We start from the raw sequence: 25,895 nt of genomic DNA, 5'->3' as shown, positions 1-25,895 counted from the left end.
AGCTAAATTACATACATTGCACAATATAAAAAACAATTAAATAGCATATAATATAATACAATATGACAAGCAAAAATACAATAGTCCATAACATATGAAAACAGTCTGACTCACTCACTCACTCACCCCCACTCACTTACTCATCACTCACCCACTCACTCATCCATAAGGGATTGGACAAAGCAACTTCAATCAAACCTTTGTAGCTTCCTGATTCCACAGCTTAACCATATAAGGGATTGGACTGTTGGCGTACCTCTGGGTTCTCACCCTGGGAATGGAGAGGAGGTTGGCGTTGCGCAATGCTCTTCCATTCTCTCCACGCAAACCTGGCAACCAGCTGCGGAACTCTAAAGTCGCATTGTGACGAATGAGGTACCAAAATATAGATACCCCACTGTAAGGCTAAAAAAAACCCCAAGTTTGTTTCCCATAGCGTGCGCGCATTTCGTTTTGACGGCTTATTTTGCGCATTTGATTTTTTTTGCTTAAAAAGGAGAAAAAACCAAAAAAAAACCCAGAAAATCGCAAGAAAATAATATAAAACACTACTGGAGAAAACATTTACACATTACATAAACGTGTGTAGTGAAAAACTACTGGAGAAAACATCACACATTTTTTAAATACCTTTTTTTAATTTGTAGGTTGAAAGGGGATCATAAAATTATTCTTGAATATGAAGAAATGTGGTTTTTTTTTGTAGGTGTCGGAGATACCCACTGTAAATTCCCATTCCAATTCGCATTAAAAAAGTTCATTTCAAGGCATGGATTTAAAAAAAATAAAAAAATAAAAAAACGCATTTCGCATTTGACTTTTTAGACCTGCTACAGGAAACAAACATGGGTTTTTTTTTTGCCTAACTCAGATAGCAAGCTTGTTCAATTTTGATCTTCATGGAATTACGCGATGCATTTTGAAGTTAATCTTTTTACAAATTTACTCACAAATCTGATGTTTGGTTTTTTTCAGAGTCTCGGCAAAGTTGACCAAGGACCTCAAATTGATGATGACGCAGTCTCCATCACATACAACAATGGTGATACTTGTCCTGAAGATGAAAGTCAGAAAATCAAAAGTATTGTCACCCTGAAGTGTAAGACTGGGTTGTCTGGGGTAAGTATGGGTTGGGGTGTGTGTAGGGGTGTACAGTGTGGGTGTGACAAGAATTCATTGTTAACCGTAAAGCCCTAGGTCTAATTTTGGCAAGAGGAAGGAAAGAAGGAACATGTGGTTTTGAACCAGAGACCCCTCAGGTGCCAGACACACGCCCTGCCATACCTTGCCACGGGGTCTACCTTGGCAGGCCAAGGTTTTCGTGCCCATATGACTGTTCACATGATGATTGAATCGCATCATGTGGGATACCAGCTCTTGCAGATGCTTTGTGAAATGAGGGTCTTGATGTTTGGTTTGGTTTGGTTTGGTTAGGGTTAAGTTACTCATATAGGAGGAAAATTGAGGTGTTTTTAACTCACATGAAGGAAAGGCAATCTCTCACAGGGTGGGTTATATGCACATGGGTTTGGTCACTCCCTGTGTTGAAGATTAGGTCCCGGAGGGTTCGTTTGCATACTAAAACGCTTGTCACTGCATCTCAGAATTTGATCCTAAATGGCGCATTCAGGGGTAGCAAATTTCACCCCTTATTGGAGTAAGATATTAGAAATTTTATCCCTAAATGGCGTAAGACACTAAAACGGACCCCTAAATGGCGTAATGTGTAGGCCTAATGACAATTTTTCTCACTTAATATACACTGGAACTACATTGAGGTTTGGTTTTCTACTTGTGTACCCGAGTCCATCTCCAGAACCATCAGATGATGAACACTCGGCGAATAAGAGCTAATAAGTGACCCTTATAATGTTGAAGACGGGTTGAAATTACAACTCTAAACTTTGAAGATTACCATTAAAAAGTACCCTGTTTGATAAAGGCAGTTAAAATTTGGTCAAGCCTTTTTTGAAGTTTGTTGTGATGAGCATATGTACCAAATAATATCCCAAGTGAACCTCCCAGGGATTAGGTCATGTCTTCCCAGAGAAGATTTTTAAACAGTCCCATGATATACAACTGAGACATCCGGGTACTTGAGAACCAGTCTAGTAATCACAGAGTTTCACACAATTGCTCACTGTTGATTCCCGTTCCAAAGACGCGATTTTCAAACACTCAAAATATGTCCAAAACTTGGATCGATAAGCGTTTTGAAATGATCCCTGAAAAGAACATCGGTACCCTGTTCAAATGGACTCTTTTTTGTTACTATCGACCCACATTTGAGTGAGGAATAAAAGTCTGATAGTACAAGAAATCGGTATATTAAAGTAAAAATTTCAATTTCATGGACACAGCTGCCAACAGGCGATGCGACCGATTTCGTATCGCGAACGCATGACCATGGATACAATAATGAAAATACTAACCAATCATGAGTGAGTTGGCAAGGTTGGATTCACTTCCGCGTTACGCTGCAGCGGCGTTCATCACACAGTGTCGCGAGAGAATCGTCAAGCTTTTGACAGCTGTATTCATTCAATTGAAATTTCTAGTAGACTGGTTCTCAAGTACCCGGATGTTTCAGTTGTATCATGGGACTGCTTATAAATCTTCTCTGATGTCTTCCATATCAACTGGAATACCCAAATTAACACTCGGTGTGTAAAATTAGCAACTGCTTCCGAGGTTTGAATGATTAATTTATTCAAGTTGTTGTCTGTTTACACAGTCTTCTCCAGTAATGTTGGAATATGCTGACTGCACCTACAAGTTTGTGTGGGAAACTAACGCTGTGTGTCCTCCGTCAAAGCCTAATGAAGGAAAGGACTGCAAGTATCATGTTGATGCGTTGGACTACGAGTTTGACCTGAATGCGCTGACGGGAAAAGAATACAAGGTAAGTGGGAATACCGTAGAAGTGAACATTTTAGAGCGATTATATTTGTGTGCTTTGCCAATTTTGAACAGTTTCACTTGTTTTTAAATTTGCTATCATAAGTTTCCTTACATTGACCTATACACAAAGGAATATATTTTGTGTGTTGCTATTTTTGCGGTAGCAGATTGGATTTGCGAAAATAAATGTAGTGTGAAAATTTACACTTTTACTAGAAAGCACAATAATTCTGTGGCAAAAAATTTTCTTGATTTGAAAAAAGAATCATAATATTTGGGGCTTGTGATATTTCACAAAATTGATACATTTTCGTAATAGCCTATTGCATGAACCTTTTTTCAAATCCATATCAATTGCAAGTCCAAAAATGTCATTATTGTTTTGCTTTTGGCTCACTTGGGAACCCCACCTGTGGCAAATTTTGGAAATATTTTTCACAGAGGGAGTGTGAATTTCAAATGGAATTTGCACATTAGCCAACCTACCCTCTCTCTGTTGAAGATTCAGATTGCATCTTTCTCAGAGGGTGTATGGAAACCAAATAGAACTGCCTAATGTGTACATTCCATTTGAAATTCATACTCCTCTGTGGAAGATATTTCAATATCTTCGACAGGGGAGTGTGGATTTTAAATGGACTAGCCCATTATAATGGTGGGGGAAGGTTTAGGATTTCCTGATTTTAAAAATTCCCCCCACATTTTTTTATGCTAAAAAGTTTTTTTTTCTGCTAATTTTTTTTAATGCTAAAATTTTTTTATTTATAATAAAATTGAAAAAAAAAAAATTTAATGGCAAATTGGTGCTTCAGGAATGTGAGTGTTTGATGCAATGTGTATTAATGGTTTGAATTTTCATGAAATCTATGCCCAAAATAGCTCTCCTTGAACCTTTAAAAGGGCTAAAACCTTAAACGGGCCCCTGCACCACCTGTTGTGAGTCACGATACTCTGGTCCTTCATCTCACTAAGCTCGCAATTTGTCTGTATTATTTTGGTAGTAAGCGAGTGGTTTCAGGATTTTTTGTCCTCTATCATGATAATTGACTATTCTATTCAAAATCCACACTCCCCCTGTGGAAGATTTTGGAAATATCTTTCAAATGGAATAAACACATTAGGCAGCTCCATTTGAATTTCATACACCCTGAAAAAGATTCAACCTGAATCTTCCCATGAGGGAAAGTGAGTTTCAAATGGAGCTGCCTAATGTGTTAATTCCATTTGAAATTCATATCCCCCTGTTGAAGATATTTCCAAAATCTTCCACAGGGGGAGTGTGGATTTTAAATGACACAGCCCAATTATAGCTCTTGTTGTAAGTATATATGTATAGTTGATGTTTTATTTTGACATCAAAATGAGTTTGCGAAATTCACACAAAAATAACCGTGTCCAGCTTGGTCTCCCATAGTAGATCATTTCTCCCACACTCTGCATGCATTTAGAATACCCTGCCAGCAGATTCAAAATTACAGTAAAGCAAAAATTAAAAAAACTCACCTGTCCTATGGGTGGACGGAACCTTTCTAGTAGGGTTGGTCAGTTGGGCCCAATTTTACTTACCCTAAAAAATTTTTTGAAATACAAACAGGAAATTTTGTTTCACCAATTTTTTAATATGTGACACGATCAAGGGAAATGAGTCAGATGTCGCTAATATTGATTTTGAGATATTGGCAAAGAAAGTGTTATAATTCCTTTGTTTTATATTATGTTCAGCGATTGATAAATTGATGTAACTTTGCAAAGAAAAGTCATACCAACATGAGGTTTTCAGTTTCAGAAAGCTCTAAATGTCCTCTTTAGAAACACATGTAAAACTCATTTTCGACAAGGGTCAACATGTGACTCATTCCCCTTGATCATGCCACATATCTGAGTAAGTGGGACCTGAAGAAAAGTGGTTTTTTTTTTTTTGTCTAACCATTATCCAATTTAAATTTGCAGACGATTGTCCCTGGCTCTGGTCAGTATATGCTTCACCTGTGCAAAGGTATAGACGATGGTAAAGGAGAGTGTGCTAATGCAGCAGTATGTAAGAAAGATGGCAGTGAATTCAAGAGTCTGGGATCGCTGGAATCCCAACAGTTTACGTTTGAAGGCGGTATGCTGAAAGTGACGTACAAAGATGGATCTAGCTGTGGACACGGTAAGAAGTGTGGAGAAAAACAGGCCTAGAAATCCGTGGTAGCGCGGGCGAATCCATTTGGAAGAGAATTTTGCGAGAATCCTTGATACTTGTAAATCTACCTCCAGCTCCTGCTGCACAATGATTGAAAAAATACTAACCCTCTATTAGTCTGATTTAGTCATCCAAGATGGCCGCTTTGGTGAATGAAAGATCAACACAACCGAATGGCTGTTTCTGCTGTTAAAGTGCCCTCGTAAATCAGTATTATTGTACAATATCTTAAGGGATCTGGAATGAGCGTTTTGAGCATTTCGACAGTATTTTTTGTGGGACATGAGAGCACATCAGACATATCAAATTGCATTCTGAATACGAAGAATGTCTTTCTGATATCAAAAATTTTTCGTTTTTAAAAATTCACGATTTATACAAATTTTATGACAAATTATTAAAATTTAATATTTTTCACATTTTGATATAACAGTCCTCGAAGTAAATTTTATAAATCTAATGATATATTCTTAAAGTGTATGTAGCTGGGAGGAAAAGCCGACGATCAATTGAAAATTGACCTTTCATATTGAAGATATGGATTTTTTCCCCAAAAGATCAAATTTTTTTGGTTTTTTGGGAAAAAAATCCATATCTTCAATACGAAAGGTCAAAATTTTCATTTGATTGTAGGCTTTTCATCCCACCTACATACACTTAAAGTATAAATCATCAGATTTATAAAGTTTATTCGAGTACTGTTAAATATCAAAAATATTAATTTTAATCATTTGCCATAAAATGTGTATTACATTGCTAATTTCAAAAATCTAAATTATTTGATATCAGAAGGACATTCTTCGTATTCAGAATGCAATTCGATATGTCTGATATCCCACAATAAAATCTGTCCAAACGTTCATACCCCATCCCTTAATGATTGAAGTAAATTATACCATAATCCACCATTTTTTAGGTTCAGTTGCTTGAAAAATGAAGCATAAATAGTCAAACGGAGTGTCAAACTTGGTACATCTTTTTTCTTTCTGTAAACCATCAATATTTATGCGAATCCACATGGATTCTCCCGGTTGATGTTTTATGAGAATCTGCGCAAATCAATTTGTGTCGGATTTCTGAGCCTGGAAAGGAATATTGTATGATGTCTGAAAATTTTTTGTTCTTTTCAGAAAATGTTTAGTGTTCACTATCAGAAATGTCCCTGTTTTCTTTTCCAGATGACAATGACAAAAGGCAAACAACCATCATATTCAAGTGTTCAGAGCATGGCAAGAATGAAGATCCTGCTTTCTTTTCTGTAAGTTATTTACCGTATTTATCTATTAAAGCGGACCCTTAAATGCCCCCGGGGCATGGCATTTTCAAAAGAGAGGCGTGTATACTGTATAAGAGATCTTTTTTTACTACAAAAACATAATTCCCTAAAATATTTGTAGGTAAGCTTAAAAACCATGCCAAAATGACGAACTATGAACTTAAAATCAATGACTTGCAGTTCACTTCCGGGTTTGTGATGTCATTTTTGGCAATTACCAATTGTGTGTGGATTGTGGTAAGCTTACTTACACAAGATAGCATGGAAAATTAACTGAGAGCATTTTATAAACATTTTGCTTGGAAAATTGGTGGGGCATTTATTAGAGTAAATACTGTATTCAGTACAGCCAACAATGGGGTGGAAGAGGTGACAGGCCTATGCCTTAATTAGGTGCTGTGGCTGAGAGACACAAGGGCTGCAAGCTAGTGAGTTCATTTGCCTATCTCTAAATTAAGATCACTTTGGTGAAAAATGTTCACGTAAACAGGAAGCCCCGCTTGGCCAGTTCTCCACAGAAGAATTGACTTACACCTGTAACTTTGAAGACAGACAGAACAGAATTTACATGGATAAATTTTAAACCTTCACTAATTCCCTAAGGAACTTAGACCAAAAGTGAGGCGTCATCTTTAAAAGCTTTTGATATTTTGATGCCCACAATCAATGCAAATAAACCAGACTATATTTCGTTCATAAAAGTTCATCTGTGTTGGTATAAATCATGATTTTGATTTAAACTTTTGATCCAAACACAAGGAAATAATACCTACCTCGGAATTTTCAGATGGTACTCCATCTTTCATCAGCGAGTGAATGACTGCATCAGGTCAAGATTTTCTTGACCTTTGACCTGATAATAGACTCGTAGACTCCTGAAAGTTTGAACCGGCCCCCGTCTTTGTTGAGAGATGGTTGGTTGGCTTTGATGTGAACTGCTTCTTTGACTCCACGTTGAAACCACCTGCTGTCTCTGTCGAGTATGCGGACTTTGTCCAAGTCCACAAAATGTCCCGGAGACTCGATGTGAATGTGGTTTGAGACCTCTGATGCTGTACTACTGGATCTCCTATGTTCATTGAAACGTGTTTTCAGCGAGCGTTCAGTTTCGCCAATATAGGCTTCTTTGCACTGTCCGGTAACAGTTTTACCCTGGCATGGGATGTAGTATACCGGACCTGTAATGTCTTTCTTATCTGTCTTGTACTTGGGAGACACAAGGATTTGTCTTAGAGTCTGTTATCAGGTCAAAGGTCAAGAAAATCTCGACCTGATACAGTCATTCACTCGCTGATGAAAGATGGAGTACCATCTGAAAATTCCGAGGTAGGAATTATTTTCTTTTGTTTGGATCAAAAGTTTAAATCAAAATCAGACTATATTTCGTCATCGATGTGCAAATTGTGCTTACGCACGCTCAGCTAGTTGAGCTTGTGCAGTGATGATCTGCGCAATGACGATGATGTCTTGGTTTCTATGCAACTAATTCTGTGAATTATCAAAAAGGTTTAGGGAACAATACCAGCCTTTTGATGTCAGCCTTTAGATGAATCACTGTGTGTCATTTATTTATTGGACCTGCCTATTGTCTATCACACAGTAGAGGATAGTAAAAACAAAAATTCCTGTAATTTATTCTTTAATTATTATTATTACATTATTTGTGTTCATTTCCCAGGTTGATCGTAGTTGTCACTATGTATTCCAGTGGTCCACATCTCTAGCCTGTCCACCAATGACAATGCCATGTGACCTCAGTTACCATGGCAACATATTTGACCTTCAACCTCTCTCACAGATTACCGGCAGCTGGCAGTTTACAGATTCAGACAAAAAGTAAGATTTTTTGTAGGTAACAAAATGGAGAGTTGTAGGTAACAAAATGGTTGCTTAAAGGGATTATACATGGTCAATAGATATGACAGACAAACTCCAAAAAGTCTCAGCATCACCCGATAATGAGGGCTGATTGTTCCATGAAATGTGACAGGCGAAACTGCTATGCATGTACCGCATAGTTTTACGGTCTTTCGCATAAACGCGAAGACACAAGAAGCTCTATCAGGTATACACGAAGGCACACAACGCTGATGTGATTGTTAGACACGGCATGATGGAACAGTCGGCCCATCATGAATATGCGAGAATTCACAGCATACAAAATACGGGGACTTTGACTGCGAATGGTCTGTAGTAGTCTGTGGGATTATCAATGATTTACCTGACCAGAACATGCTAAAATTCATCAAATTGCATTTTTGGAACAAGATGTGCTACTAAAGTAGACAAATGGGCTATTTAATTTGAAGTTCATACTCCACCTGTGAAAGATTGTTTTGGAAATATTTTCCACAGAAGGAGTATGAACATGAATTTCAAATGGAATAAGCACATTAGCCAAATCTATTTGAAACCTACCCTCTCTGTGTGGAAGATTGCATCTAATGTGTTCATTCCATTTGAAATTCATATTCCCCACATAGAAGATATTTCCAAAATCTTCCACAGGGGTAGTGTGGATTTTAAATGGAATAGCTCACAAATGACAAAGATGAAAGCAGTCTGGTAAAGATAAAATCTGACATCAAAATGAAGATACCTTATTGTTTGTATTAAGCGCTCTGGCGCTGTTGCATTTTTCCAAACTTATTAAAAGTGAATTTTCAGTGAAAAAACCCTTCAAAATACATCAAAATTACATCCGTAAGTGCATCGTCAAACAGAATCTAATTAAACATACAATAGGCTATCATTTACTGAAAACACCAAAGGTCTAGCATACTTGGCTCTAAAGTTATGAAGTTTTTTGATGTCTATTTTCCTATGTATTTTATTGTTTTTTACTCCATATTTATACCTTTATCTAAGTTTCAAATTTGCCGCCTTTGGCCCCCCATGGACCAGATCGTGTCACATATGGAAGAATAAAAGTATGTCCATTCCTTTGTTACTTCTGTGTTGTTCTTGTGCAAGTTAGGCTGTGAAATTCGGCATGTATGTGGCTGTACGTACTGTACAGTATGTACACTAGCAGTAGACACCAAGGATAGCATTGTACAGTACAGCAGGTTTTTGACACCCCCCTATCTCTACAGCCGATTACAGGTAGCTGGCAGCAGACTTGTAGTCGAGTCACCAAACTCGAGTCATGAGTCGAATCAAGTCAAGTCATCTGGGGCCCAAGACGAGTCAAGTCATTTTGGGATTTGAGACTTGAGTCCTAAAGTTTGAGTCCAAATCATTTGGGATTTGAGACTCGAGTCGAGTCACAAGTCCTATCTAATCTAGTCCGAGTTGAGTCATTCGAGTCAACTCGTTACAAGTCTGGCTTGCAGTTTTACGAATTTCAACAAATACGATTATTTGCAAGAATTAATCATTTCATTTTTCTTTGATTCTCTTGAAGTACCTATTACATGAACCTATGTCAGCCAGCATATAACACTCCAGAAGAATGCCCTAAAGAGGCTGCTGTATGCCGACAAACACCAGATGGAATGATGGAAGCTCTAGGAATGGTGTATACGCAACAACTTAGAGCATACGGTAAGGAAAGGGAGGGATGGAGGGTGTAGACAAATCCGACGAGCCAAGTGATGGTCAGGATTAAGTCCGCCATAGCTGGGGGCCATCCGCGCTAAACTAGCGTAGTTAGTTTTGATTGTGATCCAAGACGCCCACTATTGTGAGCGCATGGGAGCGCGTAACACTTGCGCCGCATCACAGGAGCAATAAATGCTGCACGCCTGTGATACTGGCGTCGCGTAAAATGGATGGATGGCCCCCAGCTATGGCCGCCAATGAGGTGTAGGAATGTGTCTTGTCTGATTTGTGTATATGAGTAGGGAAGGTGGGGAGGGAGGATGGAGAGAATGAGAAAGGAGGAAGAGAGAGGGAGAAATGTTTAACCAATCTATATGAGTCTTGAAAAATACCTTTAAGAGGCTGCTGTGTATTGGCAAAGATCAGATAGAAATACTAGGATGCACTAGGAATATTATGGGTGCACACCAGTAAATGCTCCCCATCGACTTTATGTACAAACAGGGTCCGGGAAAATGTAATTTTCTTGACTTGAGAGCAACTCAGCTCTTCAAAATATACACTTTTTTGAAGTTATAATGTTAGATAAAGACACCCAGTGCAGAGAAAAAATATACGGAGTCAAGTGACTTTTCGCAGAGAAATTGTCGACTAGAGCACCATGTAAGCCATACAGCTTAATCCAGCTCACAAATAGCTTTGTGTTTCTGAAATGTAACACATTTTAAAAGTTTTGCTAAATAGGCACTCCACACTCCCCCTGGGGAAGATTTTGGAAATATCTTCCACAGGGAGAGTATGTTTTTTTAAAATGGAATTGGTTAGGGTTAATCATTTGAAAACCCATACTCCCTGTTATTATGGCTTTACCTATATCTGCCACAACTGCGGTGAGTACTGCAACTGTAAGATAACCAATTGTCTATTCTATTCAAAATTGATACTCCCTCTGTGGCAAACCTTTGTTTAATCTTCTGCAGGGGTAGTGTGGATTTTAAATGGAATAGCCGGTTCTTGCTCAATTTCACAGACAATCTAATAATGGCTAGGCCTAAATGAGGATTAAATTTGAATCAGGGCCTAAATTTGTTTTTAAGGTGGTACTACACCCCCTGATAAATTTTGTGATTAATTTTGCATTTTTCTCAAAAAATAAATACACGCTGGTAACAAAAGTTATGTATATTATTGGGGCGAAGAATCCAATTACTTCACTGAAATTTCAGTGATTCAAGACAAGTGGATCATTATATATGTTAAGAAATGAGGTACATTCTAGCGGTACCTGATGTCTCATCATAAATAATGTACCGCTTGTCTTGAGTCACTGAAATTCCAGTGTAGATTCCTTGCCCCTATAATATACACAGAGATACCAACTCTCCCTGATTCTGCAGGAGACTCCCTGAAAGTGTACTCATTTTTACATATTCTGGCTATCAAATTTTGAAATCTCCCTTATTATAGAGATGGCTTTTATAATTAAAGTGCACACATTTTGAAAATCTCCCTGATTGCTGTAGGAAATCTCCCTGATTGCAGGATGTAAATGTTGGCATCTTTGTATACATAACTTTTGTTACCAGTGTGTTATTATTTTTTGAGAAAAATGCAAAAATAGTCACAAATTTATATCAAGGGGTGTAGCACCTTAAGCCTTTCCTAATGTTAAGTGTCATGCCATATAAACACTATTTGAAACACCGATTTTTTTTCTCCAAAATATATGGGAGATTCCTATTTACTAATGTGTATACTCTAAAATACACAACAGCAGTTATAGTAGTTATTTTATTTAGTAAGGAAGGAGGGAAAGAGAAAGGGGTGATATAGGAAGGATGGAAAGAATGAGAAAAGGAAGAAGAGAGGGGGAGAGTTGTTGAACTAATTTACACCACTAGAGAAGAATGCCAAATATCAGATGGACCATAAGGAGGCGAGTTTCAAATGGAGCTGCTAATGTGTTAATTCTATTTGAAATTCATACTCCCCCTGTGAAAATATCTTCCACAGAGGCAGTGTGGATTTTAAATAGAATAGCCCAGTGGCCTATTAGTCAGATTTTCAATCAATTTAGTCGGCAAAATGGCTGAGTTTTACTACAAATGTAGTTTCTCCTTTTAAAAAGGCATTTCATGATCCACAGCATCATCCCCCCCCCACTTTCTCAAAAAAAGTTGAGATTTTTATACCACTGGAAACCTTTGGCTCCATAACATTTATGTATAAAAAAATTCTTGCAGATTTAATCGTTTATCAAAAATATCGCCAAATTTGATTTCTGTTCTTTTATATCAGAATGAAATTACAACACATCGTCTATGGAGCCGTGTAATACTCATAATCATGCGTAACTCGCAAACGCAAAATCAGAATCAACTGACATTTTGGGAATAATCTTTTTTCGTGGATATCTACTGAAAATGTCATAAAAGGAGGATGCTATGATCACGAAATACTCCTTTAATTATAAATTGATCTTATTTTGTTGGCAGGAGACAAATCCTCCCCAGACATCATCATGAGGCTCGCAGATGGAGACTCTGAAGCTTGTGACGATGCCACAAGTGCTGAAGTGCAGATTATCTTCAAGTGTGCCAATAAAGTCGGACATCCTAAATACCATAAGTAAGAGAAACATCCTTGAAGTCAAATTGGACTATTCCAGTGAAATCCATACACCCCTATGGAAGACATGGCCTTGATCTTCCATGCAGGGAGTGTGAATTTCAAATGGGGTTACCTGAATGGGTGACTCCATTTGAAATCTACATCCTCTTTGTGAGAAATTAAAGTTGTATCTTCCGTTGGGGGTGTAGGGATCTCAACTAGAATAGCCCATTTTGTATGCAGTGTCACAAGAACGAACTCAGATACTATAATGAAAGACGAAGATAAAAAGACTAGTTTGCGTCTGACGTCATCTGTCAATCAAACTCCGAGCATGGTTTGTTTACAAGTGTCGTGATGATATGAGTTGCTGAACACGGCGGTAAAACCGGGCGCCTTATTGTTAATTTTGGACAGTCTCGTGGGTGTTTAATTCATGTTTCAAAATATGTTCACATTAAGTATTACCGTATTGTGGGCGTTGCATTTTTCCAAAAGGTGGGTATTTATTGGTGAATTGTCAATGAAAAAAACTTAAATATCGGGTCCAATTTCCCGATTGTGCTCCTGTAGAAAAGAGGGGTTTACGATTATACTAATGCTATTTCCATAGCGCTACCAGTGGAAATTGATATTTTCATGGTAAATACAACAAAATTACTCCGTAAGTGCATCATCAAGCAAGAATGTGGTGAAATTATACCATAATTAGGCAATGAAATTTAGCGATCGTCCCTGCATGACTGACACGACTGTTTGCAAGTTTTAAGCTTACTCACACGATATGACATGGAAATGTTTGCCTTTTTGTCAATTTTTCATGGAAATATTGGAGGGGCGATTATTAGAGAGGGAGCGTTTATTACAAACAATACGGTATTTGTAATAAATATCACGGGGTTAAACATTTGTGGCTAAGCGCGAAAATTAAAACCCCGCGAAAATGTCCCCGATATACAGTACAATAGATGTTGTCAGCCTTTCTCCATCTTGTAGGTACAAATCGATTTGTGTGTACATGCGTTTTACATGCCCCTTTCATACTGATGGCTCTGAAAAGAGCTGTTTACTGAAGACTGCCCCCTTTTCAACAGTAAACAAGAGGACCTCGTCTAGCTGCTTATTTAAAAGTTTTGGTGTCCCTGAAAAGAGCCTTTCACTGAATACTGCCCCTTTTCAACAGTAAACAAGAGGACCTCGTCTAGCTGCTTATTTAAAAGTTTTTGGTGTCCCTGAAAAGAGCCGTTCACTGAATACTGCCCCTTTTCAACAGTAAACAAGAGGACCTCGTCTAGCTGCTTATTTAAAAGTTTTTGGTGTCCCTGAAAAGAGCCGTTCACTGAATACTGCCCCTTGTCAATAGAGAAAAGTAAATAAGTGGTGGGTTTATCTATGAATATTCTCAATCATCCAGGTAGTTGAATAAAGTTAGATTAGGTTATAAATCTTTGCAACTGGACTTACTCTTTTTGTTGACTACAGTATCACGTCATATCTCTGATGCTTCATCAGGCCTAGTGATGTGAATTGGCTCTGTGTTATTGACCTGTGATGTCACGGTGGTAAGAGTGACGTCACACTGGAGTCGCCGAGGAATTTTCCTGATGGTTGGTTCGTAGCTGTGAGATGGGTTGTGGCGTAGTCCCCCTCCGTGATTCAAAGTTGGTTCCTCCCTGCGAACATATATTGCTTCCTTTACCCCTCTTTCAAGTGGTGGGTTTGTTCGCTACGTATGTTTGGTAAATTGTGTAAGGTATTCTGCTAGTTTTATATCTAGGAATATTATTTTAGTAAACTGTTGTTCAACATTATGCTAAAAAACAATTATGTTTTTCTTTTTCAGTCATACTTTGACAGGAGGCAAGGCTTGTCGCTTTACTTTCCTGTGGGAATCCAAGGTTGCCTGCCCTGAGAAAAGGTAAGCAATGGGCTATTCCAGTTGAAATCCACACTACCCCTGTGGAAGATTTTGGAAACAACTTCCACAAGGGGAGCAATATCTTCCACAGGGGTAGTATGTTTTTGATTGTATGATTGGTCAGAATTTATCATTTTGAAACCCATACTCCCTTTGTATTATAGCTTTACCTATATCTTCCACAACTGGAGTGAGTATTTCAAATGGAAGTTATCCAATTGTCTATTCTATTCAGAATTCATACTCCCTCTGTCTGAGACTTTAGCTAAATCTTCCACAGGGGTAGTGTGGATTTCAACTGGAATAGCCCAATATTACATTCAAAGCCAATTTTTTTTGGCTGTTTTGTCAATTTTATTCAAAGTCATCTGGTATCCTTAGGATGAGTGATGTATAAGTGTATAGTGATTTAAAGATATGACTCTGATCAGCTCTGACAAACTGGCCTATACACGCCTGATCGGTAGCATGCAACGACGATGTGTAGCAGTTATGGATTATAACGGTGGCCACACAAGATATTGATGGGATCAAAAGAACTTAAACAAAAGGAACTAAAGAAAACATAAACAAAAGAACTGAAAATTAAAATAAAAGTTGTGAAAAGTACAGAGAAGAAAAATGAAAGAAACATGTATGTTTAAATAATGCTTGACTGAAGAAACTGCGTTGTCTCTTTGTTTCACTGATTGGAATCTTTTCGCCTTGTATAGGTCAGTTTGTCACTTTTAAAACTGGATCTTCTTCTAATCAAATGCTTGTAACTTTACTTCTTGAGGTCACATCAGATTCAATATGGTGTCATAATGTGCAGTATTAGATACTGCATCTATTAAAAAATAAATTTACTCAAATATGGATTAGTTTTAAGATTGGGATTTTTTTCCAAGTGTAAGGATACTTTTTGGGTGCAGTAAACTATGCGCAAAGGAATAAATGGCACAGTCATGTGACTGTTGTCTTCTTATAAATTTCATATACAGAGTAAAATTTTGTATTTATTAATATTTTGTTATCTTTTTTTCAGAATTCCAGTTACAATGAAGAACGGTAAAATCAAGGATCCAGAAACGGACCGAACATTAGATCTTAACCAATTAATAAGTCAAGGGTAAGCAAGTAATTAAAACTTATGTAAAAGTGAAAAGTTTGCTCTTTATTTATTTATTTCTGCATTTTACCCAATCCAAGCAGCTATACCGATCAGCGTAAGACTTCACAAAAAGTAACAGAGCTGTTACAAATACTATTTTAATACTATTTTAATAGTAATCGTTTCAGGATGAATCCAACAATTAAGTCTTTATTCCAGATCTTTTAACTACTCTTTGTATATTGTACATTACAGGGCCTGGATGGTTGAAGGTGACACAAGAGATGAGAAGACTGGAGTCAAGTCTGTGTATAGGTACTATGTCAACCTAGGCGATCAAGTAAAGCCAGTTGATGGAGACAAGAAAAAGAAGTGCAAAAATTCTGCCGTGTGCCAAACCAAAACAGATGGCAGCCTTTATAGGGGGATAGGAAATGTAAATAGTAAACAGTATTTTATTGAAGGTAAGATGGATAGCTGCCTTGTGTCTTTCTGAAAAAGAATATGATAAACAAAAAGTGCAAGAATTCCACATTGTGTCAAAACAAAGCAGATGGCAGCTATTATATGAGATAGGAAGTGTAAATGTAAACATTATTTTATTGAAGGTAAGATGGATAGCTGCCTTGTGTCGTTCTAAAAATGAGGGGAGGGTTAAAAGGTGCAAGAATTATACAGTGTCAAACCAAAGTAGATTGCAGCCTTTACAGGGGATAGGAAATGTGCATAGTAAACAGTTTTTTATTGAAGGTAAGATGGACAGCTGCCTTGTGTCATTCTGAAAATGAGGGGATCAAAAAGTGCAAGACTTCTGCTCTACGTAGGACCAAAGTAGATGGCAGCCTTTACAGGGGATAGGAAATGTGCATAGTATTAGTAAACAGTATTTTATTGAAGGTCAGATGGACTGCCCTGTGTCATTATTGAAAAAATAAAACACAGCTATTTCTGGATGGACCAACTGAACACTTCTAAAGGTGGGTTCCTAAAGAACCAATGAGATACAGCTACCTGTTCAGCATATAGGCCTTTAAAAAATGTGGAATCCATGAAGCTCATTGCCCGAAAAATTCGGGATTTGGAGTAAAATTTTGGGATTTTGAAGGAAATTTGGCCAATGGACCATTTTATTTGAGATCCATACACCCACTAGGGAGTGTAGATTTCAATTGGAGTGACTCATTCAGGTAACCCCATTAGAAATTCACACTCCCACTGTGGAAGATTAAGATCATGTCTTCCATAAGAGGTGTATGGATTTCAACTGGAATAGCCTATTTTGGAGCAGACGACACTGAATGGGTGACTCCATTTGAAATTCACACTCCCTTTGTGGAAGATTAAGGTCATGTCTTCCATATGGGGTATATGGATTTCAACTGGAATAGCCTATTTTGGAGCAGACGACGCTGAATGGGTGACTTTATTAGAAATTCACACTCCCACTGTGGAAGATTAAGATCATGTCTTCCATAAGAGGTGTATGGATTTCAACTGGAATAGCCTATTTTGGAGCAGACGACACTGAATGGGTGACTCCATTTGAAATTCACACTCCCTTTGTGGAAGATTAAGGTCATGTCTTCCATATGGGGTATATGGATTTCAACTGGAATAGCCTATTTTGGAGCAGACAACGCTGAATGGGTGACTTTATTAGAAATTCACACTCCCACTGTGGAAGATTAAGATCATGTCTTCCATAAGAGGTGTATGGATTTCAACTGGAATAGCCTATTTTGGAGCAGACGATACTGAATGGGTGACTCCATTTGAAATTCACACTCCCTTTGTGGAAGATTAAGGTCATGTCTTCCATATGGGTATATGGATTTCAACTGGAATAGCCTATTTTGGAGCAGACGACGCTGAATGGGTGACTTTATTAGAAATTCACACTCCCACTGTGGAAGATTAAGATCATGTCTTCCATAAGAGGTGTATGGATTTCAACTGGAATAGCCTATTTTGGAGCAGACGACACTGAATGGGTGACTCCATTTGAAATTCACACTCCCTGTGTGGAAGATTAAGGTCATGTCTTCCATATGGGGTGTATGGATTTTAACAGGAAAAGCCTATTTGGTGGAGATGGAACAGAAAATCTCTGATAATGCATTCTGTGTCATTTTCTGTAATTGCAGGTGAAATATTAGAGATAGAAATCACAAGTCCCGAGTCTTGTGGACAGACAGATACAAGAGACGTGATATCAACGATAGTACTACAATGTGACCCGGAAGGAAAAATGGTGAGTACAGACTAAAGCCAAATTTCATGGTTGGGCAGGAAAAACCTCCTATATGTGTACATCCATATCAAAACGATGCACTTGTCGGCTGCTACATGTTTCTCTTTTTAAATAATAGTTAGGAATAAATACCAGACTCATCTCAAGTGGAGGTCACCTCAAATCATACCCAAGTCACTTGATTTAGGAACACAGAGAACATATATTCCTAAACCATGTGACCCCTGGGGATGATTTGAAGTGATGTCCACTTAAGATGAGTCTGGTATTTGTTCCTAGCTTTAACCTGTTGGCAGTTTTGTTTGAAACATGTTCAAAGGCCATAATACATCAGGGGTTTTTAGTGCCAAGCAAAGATTTATACTTTATTGCTTTTTGATCGGTTTTGCAGAAAAGCGAATCAACACGCATGCTTCTCATTTCCGGTTCAAAGTTCAAAATTGTGGTTCAAAAGTGTGCCTGTATATGTCACTATGCTATATCACTTGTTGGACATATATTTGTCCCAGTGGGGTCACACTCCCCTGCAGAGAATGGCACACATGACCGTTACCAAAAGTTTGAAATACCCCCTTTCGCAGTTAATTACAAGGACATTTCATGAAATTTTACCCCCTTTTTTACCCCCAAAACAGGGACAAAATGGTACTTTGAAATACCCCTATTTTTACAATTCCAAGGACACTTTTGCAAACTTGCCCTTATTTTAACATCAAGGATATGGCTTCAACACACATTCACACTTTTTTCTTTCGTAACACATTTAAATGGAACAACATAATAGGGTGTCACAGAATCATATAAGTATGCCTTTGTGTCTATCAATGAGTGGGTACCTAAATTACAAAATGCTTCTTAAGGGATCTAGAATGAGCGTTTATGGCGTTTCGACAGTATTTTTTGTGGGACATGAGAGCACCTCAGGCGTATCGAATTGCATTCTGAATACGAAGCATGTCTTTCTGATTTCAAATAATTTTCATTTTTGAAATTCACGATATAATACAAATTTTATGACAAATTATTAAAATTTGATATTTTTCAAATTTTTGATATATAACAGTCCTCGAAATAAATTTAATAAATCTAATGATATATTCTTAAAGTGTATGTAGCTGGGAGGACAAGCCGACGATCAATTGAAAATGTTGACCTTTTATATTGAAGATATGGATTTTTTCCCAAAAAGACCTCTTTTTTTTGGTGTTTTGGGAAAAAAATCCATATCTTCAATACTGAAAAGGTCAAAATTTTCAATTGATCGTCGGCTTTTTCATCCCACCTGCATACACTTCAAGTATAAATCTGTTACTTCAAGTACTGTTAAATATCAAAAATATCAATTTTAATGATTTGCCATAAAATGTGTATTAAATTAAATTAATTTCAAAAATTCAAAATTATTTGATATCAGAAGGACATTCTTCAGTATTCAGAATGCAATTCGATATGTCTGATGTGCTCTAATGTCCCACAATAAATACTGTCCAAACGTTCATACCCCAGCCCTTAACAACTTTCCCTGAATTACATTGTTAACCTTCTCTATATGGATGTAATAACAGTCAACTGAATTTGCAACCCCTTTTTATCCATTTTGAGGGCAAGTTTTACCCCTAATTCTCTAATTTCTCGGACAATTTTGTCCACAGACGCTCCCTCCTTCAAATCAACCCCATTTTCCGCGATTTTGGTAATGATCATGCGGTCAGTAACTTAATTTGAGTGACCCCACCGGGATATTTGTATCCTTAGTGAAGTTAAAATCAAAATTTATTCCTACCTCAGAATTTTCAGATTTCTTCAGTGAGATTTAGACTGATCTGTATCAGGTTGTCGTGACCTTTTTGACATTAGACTTGATCACAGACTAAATCTTGTACTTGATCATTGACTGGTTTTCTTTTATTTATATTACGTCTTGCAGGGGGAGCCCAAGTTCTTGTATGAGTCTAGCAATTGTCAGTATTATTTTGAGTGGTTCACGTCAGCAGCGTGTGATTCAGTACAAGCGTAAGTACTTCTAGTTAATAAAAATATTGTTCTGAGACCCAGCTATATATCGGTCCATGAGTCTGTTAGAACATTGAAAATACCATTATTTTAAGCTCCACATAAACATAATGGTACCACCTGTGTGCTATCAGATGATGGGTCTCAAAACAATTATATTCTTATTATAATTCTTAAACAGATATATAATTCTAGCCATCTTTAACCCAATATTAAACCTCTCCACACTGGTGTCGACTGCAGACCAGAAGTTTATCAACTGCAGACGATAAGTTCCAAATTTATCTAAAAATTGCCACAACCATATTTGGAATCGGCATGACAAATGCATTAAAATGAGTACAAACAAGCCTAGTATTGGTAGCTGTTGTGATAGGTCTTGACATTTTGAGAGTATATCTCAAAATTTTGACTTGTATGTTGAAGTCTGTATGGCCAGCATGCAGATCATTGAAGGAGAAAATGGGTGAGTGATGCTATAACAAGAAACGTCTTTGAAAAGGACAACGCCATAGTTTACAAGGTGTGTCCAGTGGCGGTGTCAGGAGGGGCAAGGGGGCATTTGCTCCCTGCAAGTTTGACAGAAAATGGCTATATTTTGGACGAAAATCACCTCATTTGAGGCAAAAATGTCCCTATTTTGGGCAAAAATCATTCATTTTGAGGCAAAATGCACATTTTGGGAAAATTTTCCCTATTTTCCCCCTTAAATTTCACTTTGCCCCCTATTAGAAAAAATTCCTGGTGATGCTATTGGGTGTCTTGGGCTAAAGTGGTCGTTGACTCAATGACCCTTAATATAATTGCCCCATATAAACCTGCGGCTTCTTTCTTTACAGAGTACAACCAAAAGGGCCTTCAGGAAAGGGAGGAGGCGGCAGCGGCGGCTCAGAGACAACAAAGCATAGCGAAGTATCTACAATAATAGGTGTACTTGCTGGCATTGTACTTATATGTGTATTAGTTATAGTCTTCCATAAAAAGGAAAGAAGGTATGTAACTGTAAATTAATTATTTTCTATAAGTCTAGAACATTTATATATGTTCAATTCGTAGTAGGTGAGACTTGTAACGTTGTCAGTGGATATCATAATGTCACACATGTGATTTTTCATTGAAAGAAACTAGATCAAAATATTACAAGGGAACCTAAGACTTGCAGATTTAATCTAACACTTCACTTGGTACTCATGTTTAAAGATCTGTTTTTTCATGCTTATATGCTGACTAATCTTTGGAAAGATAACATAACATGAGAAATATTTATGTTGGTAGTTTCTTCCAATGTTAGTTACCATATTTCCTCAATTAAACGCCCCCAGGGGCATTGCATTTTCCCAAAAGGGGGCATTTATTAGAGGTCATTTTTAGAACAGTAATTCCTGTTAAAATCATTAAGTAAATTTAAAACTCATGCTGAAATGATAAACTATGAACTTAAATGACTTATGGTTCACTTCCGGGTTACGAGCAGACTCTGATGGCTACTCAGTCGCGGTCATTGAGAAATGTAAGTGTTTATGCGATTTTACACAGAACTTTTCAGGTGAAATTCGTAGTATTGAGACTGGGCCCTTTGTTCAGAGGGGGGGGGGGTGTTAGTTTGAGGGTTACTTTCATCACAAGAACTGCTTGGGGCATTCATTTGATTAATTGATTGATTGATCATATTGATTATATTTTGTTGACAGGACTGCTGTATATTGGAAGCTACGTAGTTTTCTACCCGGTGCTTATGCCAATGTTCCTGCTTATTCATATTCACAAGTAAGTACATCATTAAAAATTCAACATGGTGTCCCACAGAAGATCATTTGTCTCACATTCTGCAGGTGCAAGTATACCAGTGGCATAGCATGGGTCATCATATTGGGGGGGGGGGCACCGACCATGATTGGGGGAAACCGGGTCTGATTGGGGGGTCACAAGGTGTTTTTCGGCAATTTTCCTGTGGGAATTTCCCCATGACACTATGCCACTGAAGTATACAAATGCCCTACCAGCTCATTCAGCTTCAAACCAGGATTGTCAGAGCTTTAAGCTGGCGGGTAATTGGTCTATTCCATTTAAAATCCGCATTCCCCTTGTGAAGATTTAGCTAAAGGCTTTCACAGAGGGAGTAAGAGTTTCAAATAGAATAGACAGTTGGGTAACTTCCATTGGAAATACTCCATTTGTGAAAGATATAGGTAAAACAATAATACAGGGGGAGTATGAGTTTCAAAATGAATAACTCTGACCAATTACATTTGACAAACATACTCCTCCTGTGGAAGATATTTCGAAACAAATTCTTCCACAGGGGTAGTGTAGATTTTATATGGAATAGCTAGTTGTTATGTTGGTGGCAACCTGCCAGTGTGACCTAATTTGATTATAGCTTTTAATGCCCAGAATAGCTGTGAATTTTTTTTTTAATGTAAAAATTACAAAAATAGAATTCATCTTTTATTGTACACCTCCTTTGGTCATTGTAAAGAAATGTAACTTCTGACCTGAGACTCGAATGCAACATGCTGGTGATAAACAATTTCTAAAAGTTTAAACTGACTTTCAACACAACAAATTCAACTAACCTTGAATTTTCGATGTGTGACACACATTTTCATAAGAAGAAGTTCTATGATGTTGTGATGGACTTGCTTTGTTGACCATTGGCGACTTTTGGTTGAATGAGGGCGTTGTATAAGTTTGGCAATTCCAGTTTTTGATCGCGATTAGGTGATTTTTTGTTGATTTGGATGACCACCTTCACTAAGCGGGACTGGGGTACGCTCTGTCGACCCATCCAAGTCAAGAAAAAAATCGCAAGAACTAAATCGAATTAAAAAGAATCAAATATTATATTGTTTTTTCTTTTGGCAATTAAATCATACCCATATCTTCATTTTATGTCCAGCTCTCATCCGGAGATTCGGAAGAAAATTTAATAGGATTAAATTCAACGCGTGGCCTCTTCAATAGCGATGACGAGGAAGACGAAGAACTCCTTAAGGACACAAGGACGAATCCGCACGAATTTCACGACGACAGCGACGAAGAAATTCTACCAAATGTCTGATGCAGCTTGTAATTCTAGTATTGAATTTCTTTTCTATAAGTTATTATGTATTATAACATAGCTTAAACATATAAAGTTATGTTTATCAAGAGATGTATGTATCAATATTTTTTGATAAGAAAATGACTTTAGGCTATTCCTGCTGAAATCCATACCCCCTATGGAAGGCATGCCCTTAATCTCCCACACAGGGGGTGTAGATTTCAAATGGGGTTACCTTAATGGGTGACCCCATGGAGATTAAGGTCATATCTTCCATAGGGGGTGTATGAATTTCAACATTGCCGGAATGTCCAAAGATGTTTGCCATTAATATTGTTAAGAAGACATTTGCATTCCTGCGTTCATATATCATGAGCCTTTTAAACAAATGTAATAAAAGGTCAAAGGTCAACTTTCTTATAGTATAAAGTGTTGTCAGCAACACACCACAATTACAAAGTTCACTTCATGTGTGATTAAAATGAACTTTGTAGTCTATGTATTGAAAGCTATTGTGTTGTAACTACTTGTACATCATAAATTGCACTGTGAATTATTGTATCATAAAATTGATCAGTATTTATGCCTTGATACTTTTTATATTGATATTTAAAAGTGAACTTTGACCTTGAGGTGATAAGGTCAGGTTATTTTATGTGATCAGATGTATTTTGTTGCATTGAGCTGTTATCGTGTTACGTGTGGTCTGAATTCTGAAGGATCTGGCTTTTGTGACTATTTCTAGTGTCGTAATTGTTTTGTGAAGAAAGCAGAGATAATAAGACCCATTGGGTATGTTTTCAAACTGCTTGAAATGGGCTGTTCTGGTTGAAATTCACACACCCCATATGGAAGACATGATCTTAATCTCCCACACGGGGGTGTAAATCTCAAATGAGATTATCTATACATCAACTGTGTGGGAGATTAAGGTCATGTGTTCCATAGGGGGTGTATGGATTTCAACTGGAATAGCCCATTTTGTAGCAGACGACATTGAATGAGCTTTTCCATTTGAAATTCACACTCCCTGTGGGGAACATTAAAGTTCTATCTTCTATAGGGGGTATATGGATTACAACTGGACTAGCCTGATGTGGTCACATTTTGTTCCATTGCAGCAAATTGAAAAGTGGAAAAAATTTGTGAAATTTGGTGCGACTATAACAAAATAAATTGTGTGTAGATACATGATAGATATCACATAATTGGACAAAAAAATTCCAGTTGAAAAAATAACACCCCCTATTGAAGATGTGTCCTTAATCTTCCACACAGGGAGTGTTAATATCAAATGGATCACCTGAATGGGTTATTCCATTTAAAATCTACACCTCCTGTGTGGGTGGGAGGTCAAGGTCATGTTTTCCATACAGGGGGTGTATGGCTTTCAAATGGAATAAGCCCAACCAGGTTGATTTTATGTTGAACAGCGAGTGTGTGATAATATTACTTGAGAATTGTGACAATGAAAATCAATGCCTTGAGAACAGCCACCAAGCTTCTCAGTACAAACATCTATAGCGGGATGTGCCACAGAAGTTGGTATTATTTTGGGACCTAAGGAGAACTCCTTTTTGGTGTGAAAATTGTATTAGTCTTTTTCAAAATTTGTTCAAATATGTTGGAAATTAGCTCAGTTTCAAGAATTTTAAACAAGAATTTCTCAAAACACACATTTTTAGAAATGGGGCTCATTTTTAGCAAAAATTTATATAAATATGGGTCCTACTTCCAGCTTCTCAGACGCTTGACTTACCGTACTCAAACCAATTGGGAGCTTTAACAAGGTGTTATGGGTAATTCCAGTTGAAATCCATACACCCCGATCCTCATCTCCCACACAGATGGTGTAGATTTCCAATGGAGTCGCCATTCATGTAACCCCATTTGAAATTCACACTCCCTGTGTGGAAGATTAAGGTCATGTGGGATGTGGATTTTGACTGAAATAGCCCCAATCACCTGGTATCGCATTGAATTTTATTGCCGCTCTTCTCTAATGGATGCAAACAGGATAATTCTACAAATCATAACTGAAATGTGATGGCTCAAGCACTATTGAAAAAAGTGAAAAATTTGTGTGTGCAATATGAATATAATGATGTCCATTTATAGTGGTTATGTGGTGTTAATTAACAAAATAATACTTATCCAAATGTATGTTATGGTAGAATTTTATCAGTTGGATGGATGGGATGGTTGAACCATTGTGTTGTGATTATTTTATTTTGAAACAATGCTTGAATCTCATTGTGAGAGTATAATTGTGTATGTTACTATGTACCATGGTTATGTTATTATGTATGTGTTGTTGCATTCAAGAAATGTGACCCAGCATAAGTAAATGAGGCATGTGCTAGGAAGTGTGAACCAACATGATTAAATGAGGCCTGTGCTGGAAAGTGTGACCCAGCATGAGTAAATGAGGCCTGTGCTGGAAAATGTGACACAGCATGAGTAAATGAGGCCTGTGCTGGAAAATGTGACCCAGTATGAGTAAATGAGGCCTGTGCTGGAAAGTGTGACCCAGCATGAGTAAATGAGGCCTGTGCTGGAAAATGTGACCCAGCATGAGTAAATGAGGCCTGTGCTGGAAAATGTGACCCAGCATGAGTAAATGAGGCCTGTGTTGGAAAATGTGACCCAGCATGAGTAAATGAGGCATGTGGATTTGATATCAAACAGTGCCTCATTTATTTATGCTGGGTCACAAATACTATTTCTTTAAAAGGGATGGAGATTCCATTTGTATAAGGTGTCTTTTCTCCAATTCAGTTACCATAACCACTTGGATATAAGCCACCCCAGATGATAGCATGTGAGTTCATCTATGATCCAATATATTACACTTTAACAGGTCAAAGAGATATTGGGCACTTGGATACCAAAGTATTAGAGGATCTTCATGTACGGATCTCTATATACTACCTCTAATTCCATTCAAATCACATTTTTCTTTGGTTATTATCCAGTATTGTGTGCAATTGTTATCGTAAAGCCATTCATGGGACAAGGCTTGCTAAGTGCTTCAGAAAGTAGTTTTCGTTCTCCCTTTCTGG

General features: G+C 37.5%; 1 protein-coding gene across 1 annotated transcript in view; it reads left to right on the top strand.

The window, feature by feature from the left end:
* LOC140157451 (cation-independent mannose-6-phosphate receptor-like) overlaps window positions 1-25,446 on the top strand; it is an 86,376-nt gene extending 60,930 nt beyond the window's left edge. Inside the window, 15 exon segments of the mRNA XM_072180653.1 lie at window positions 976-1,119; window positions 2,735-2,902; window positions 4,852-5,053; window positions 6,265-6,344; window positions 8,041-8,198; window positions 9,769-9,908; window positions 12,401-12,533; window positions 14,359-14,433; window positions 15,461-15,544; window positions 15,782-15,990; window positions 17,671-17,777; window positions 19,705-19,790; window positions 20,630-20,782; window positions 21,482-21,557; window positions 22,690-25,446. Coding sequence (XP_072036754.1) covers window positions 976-1,119; window positions 2,735-2,902; window positions 4,852-5,053; window positions 6,265-6,344; window positions 8,041-8,198; window positions 9,769-9,908; window positions 12,401-12,533; window positions 14,359-14,433; window positions 15,461-15,544; window positions 15,782-15,990; window positions 17,671-17,777; window positions 19,705-19,790; window positions 20,630-20,782; window positions 21,482-21,557; window positions 22,690-22,851 — 1,977 coding nt within the window. The 3' untranslated portion in view covers window positions 22,852-25,446.
* Window positions 25,447-25,895: the final 449 nt, after the last annotated feature.

This window comes from Amphiura filiformis, chromosome 7 (genome assembly GCF_039555335.1).
Source record: "Amphiura filiformis chromosome 7, Afil_fr2py, whole genome shotgun sequence".
NCBI lineage: Eukaryota > Metazoa > Echinodermata > Ophiuroidea > Amphilepidida > Amphiuridae > Amphiura > Amphiura filiformis.
Note: the sequence above shows the minus strand (reverse complement) of the source record. Positions and strands in the feature narration are given on the sequence as shown.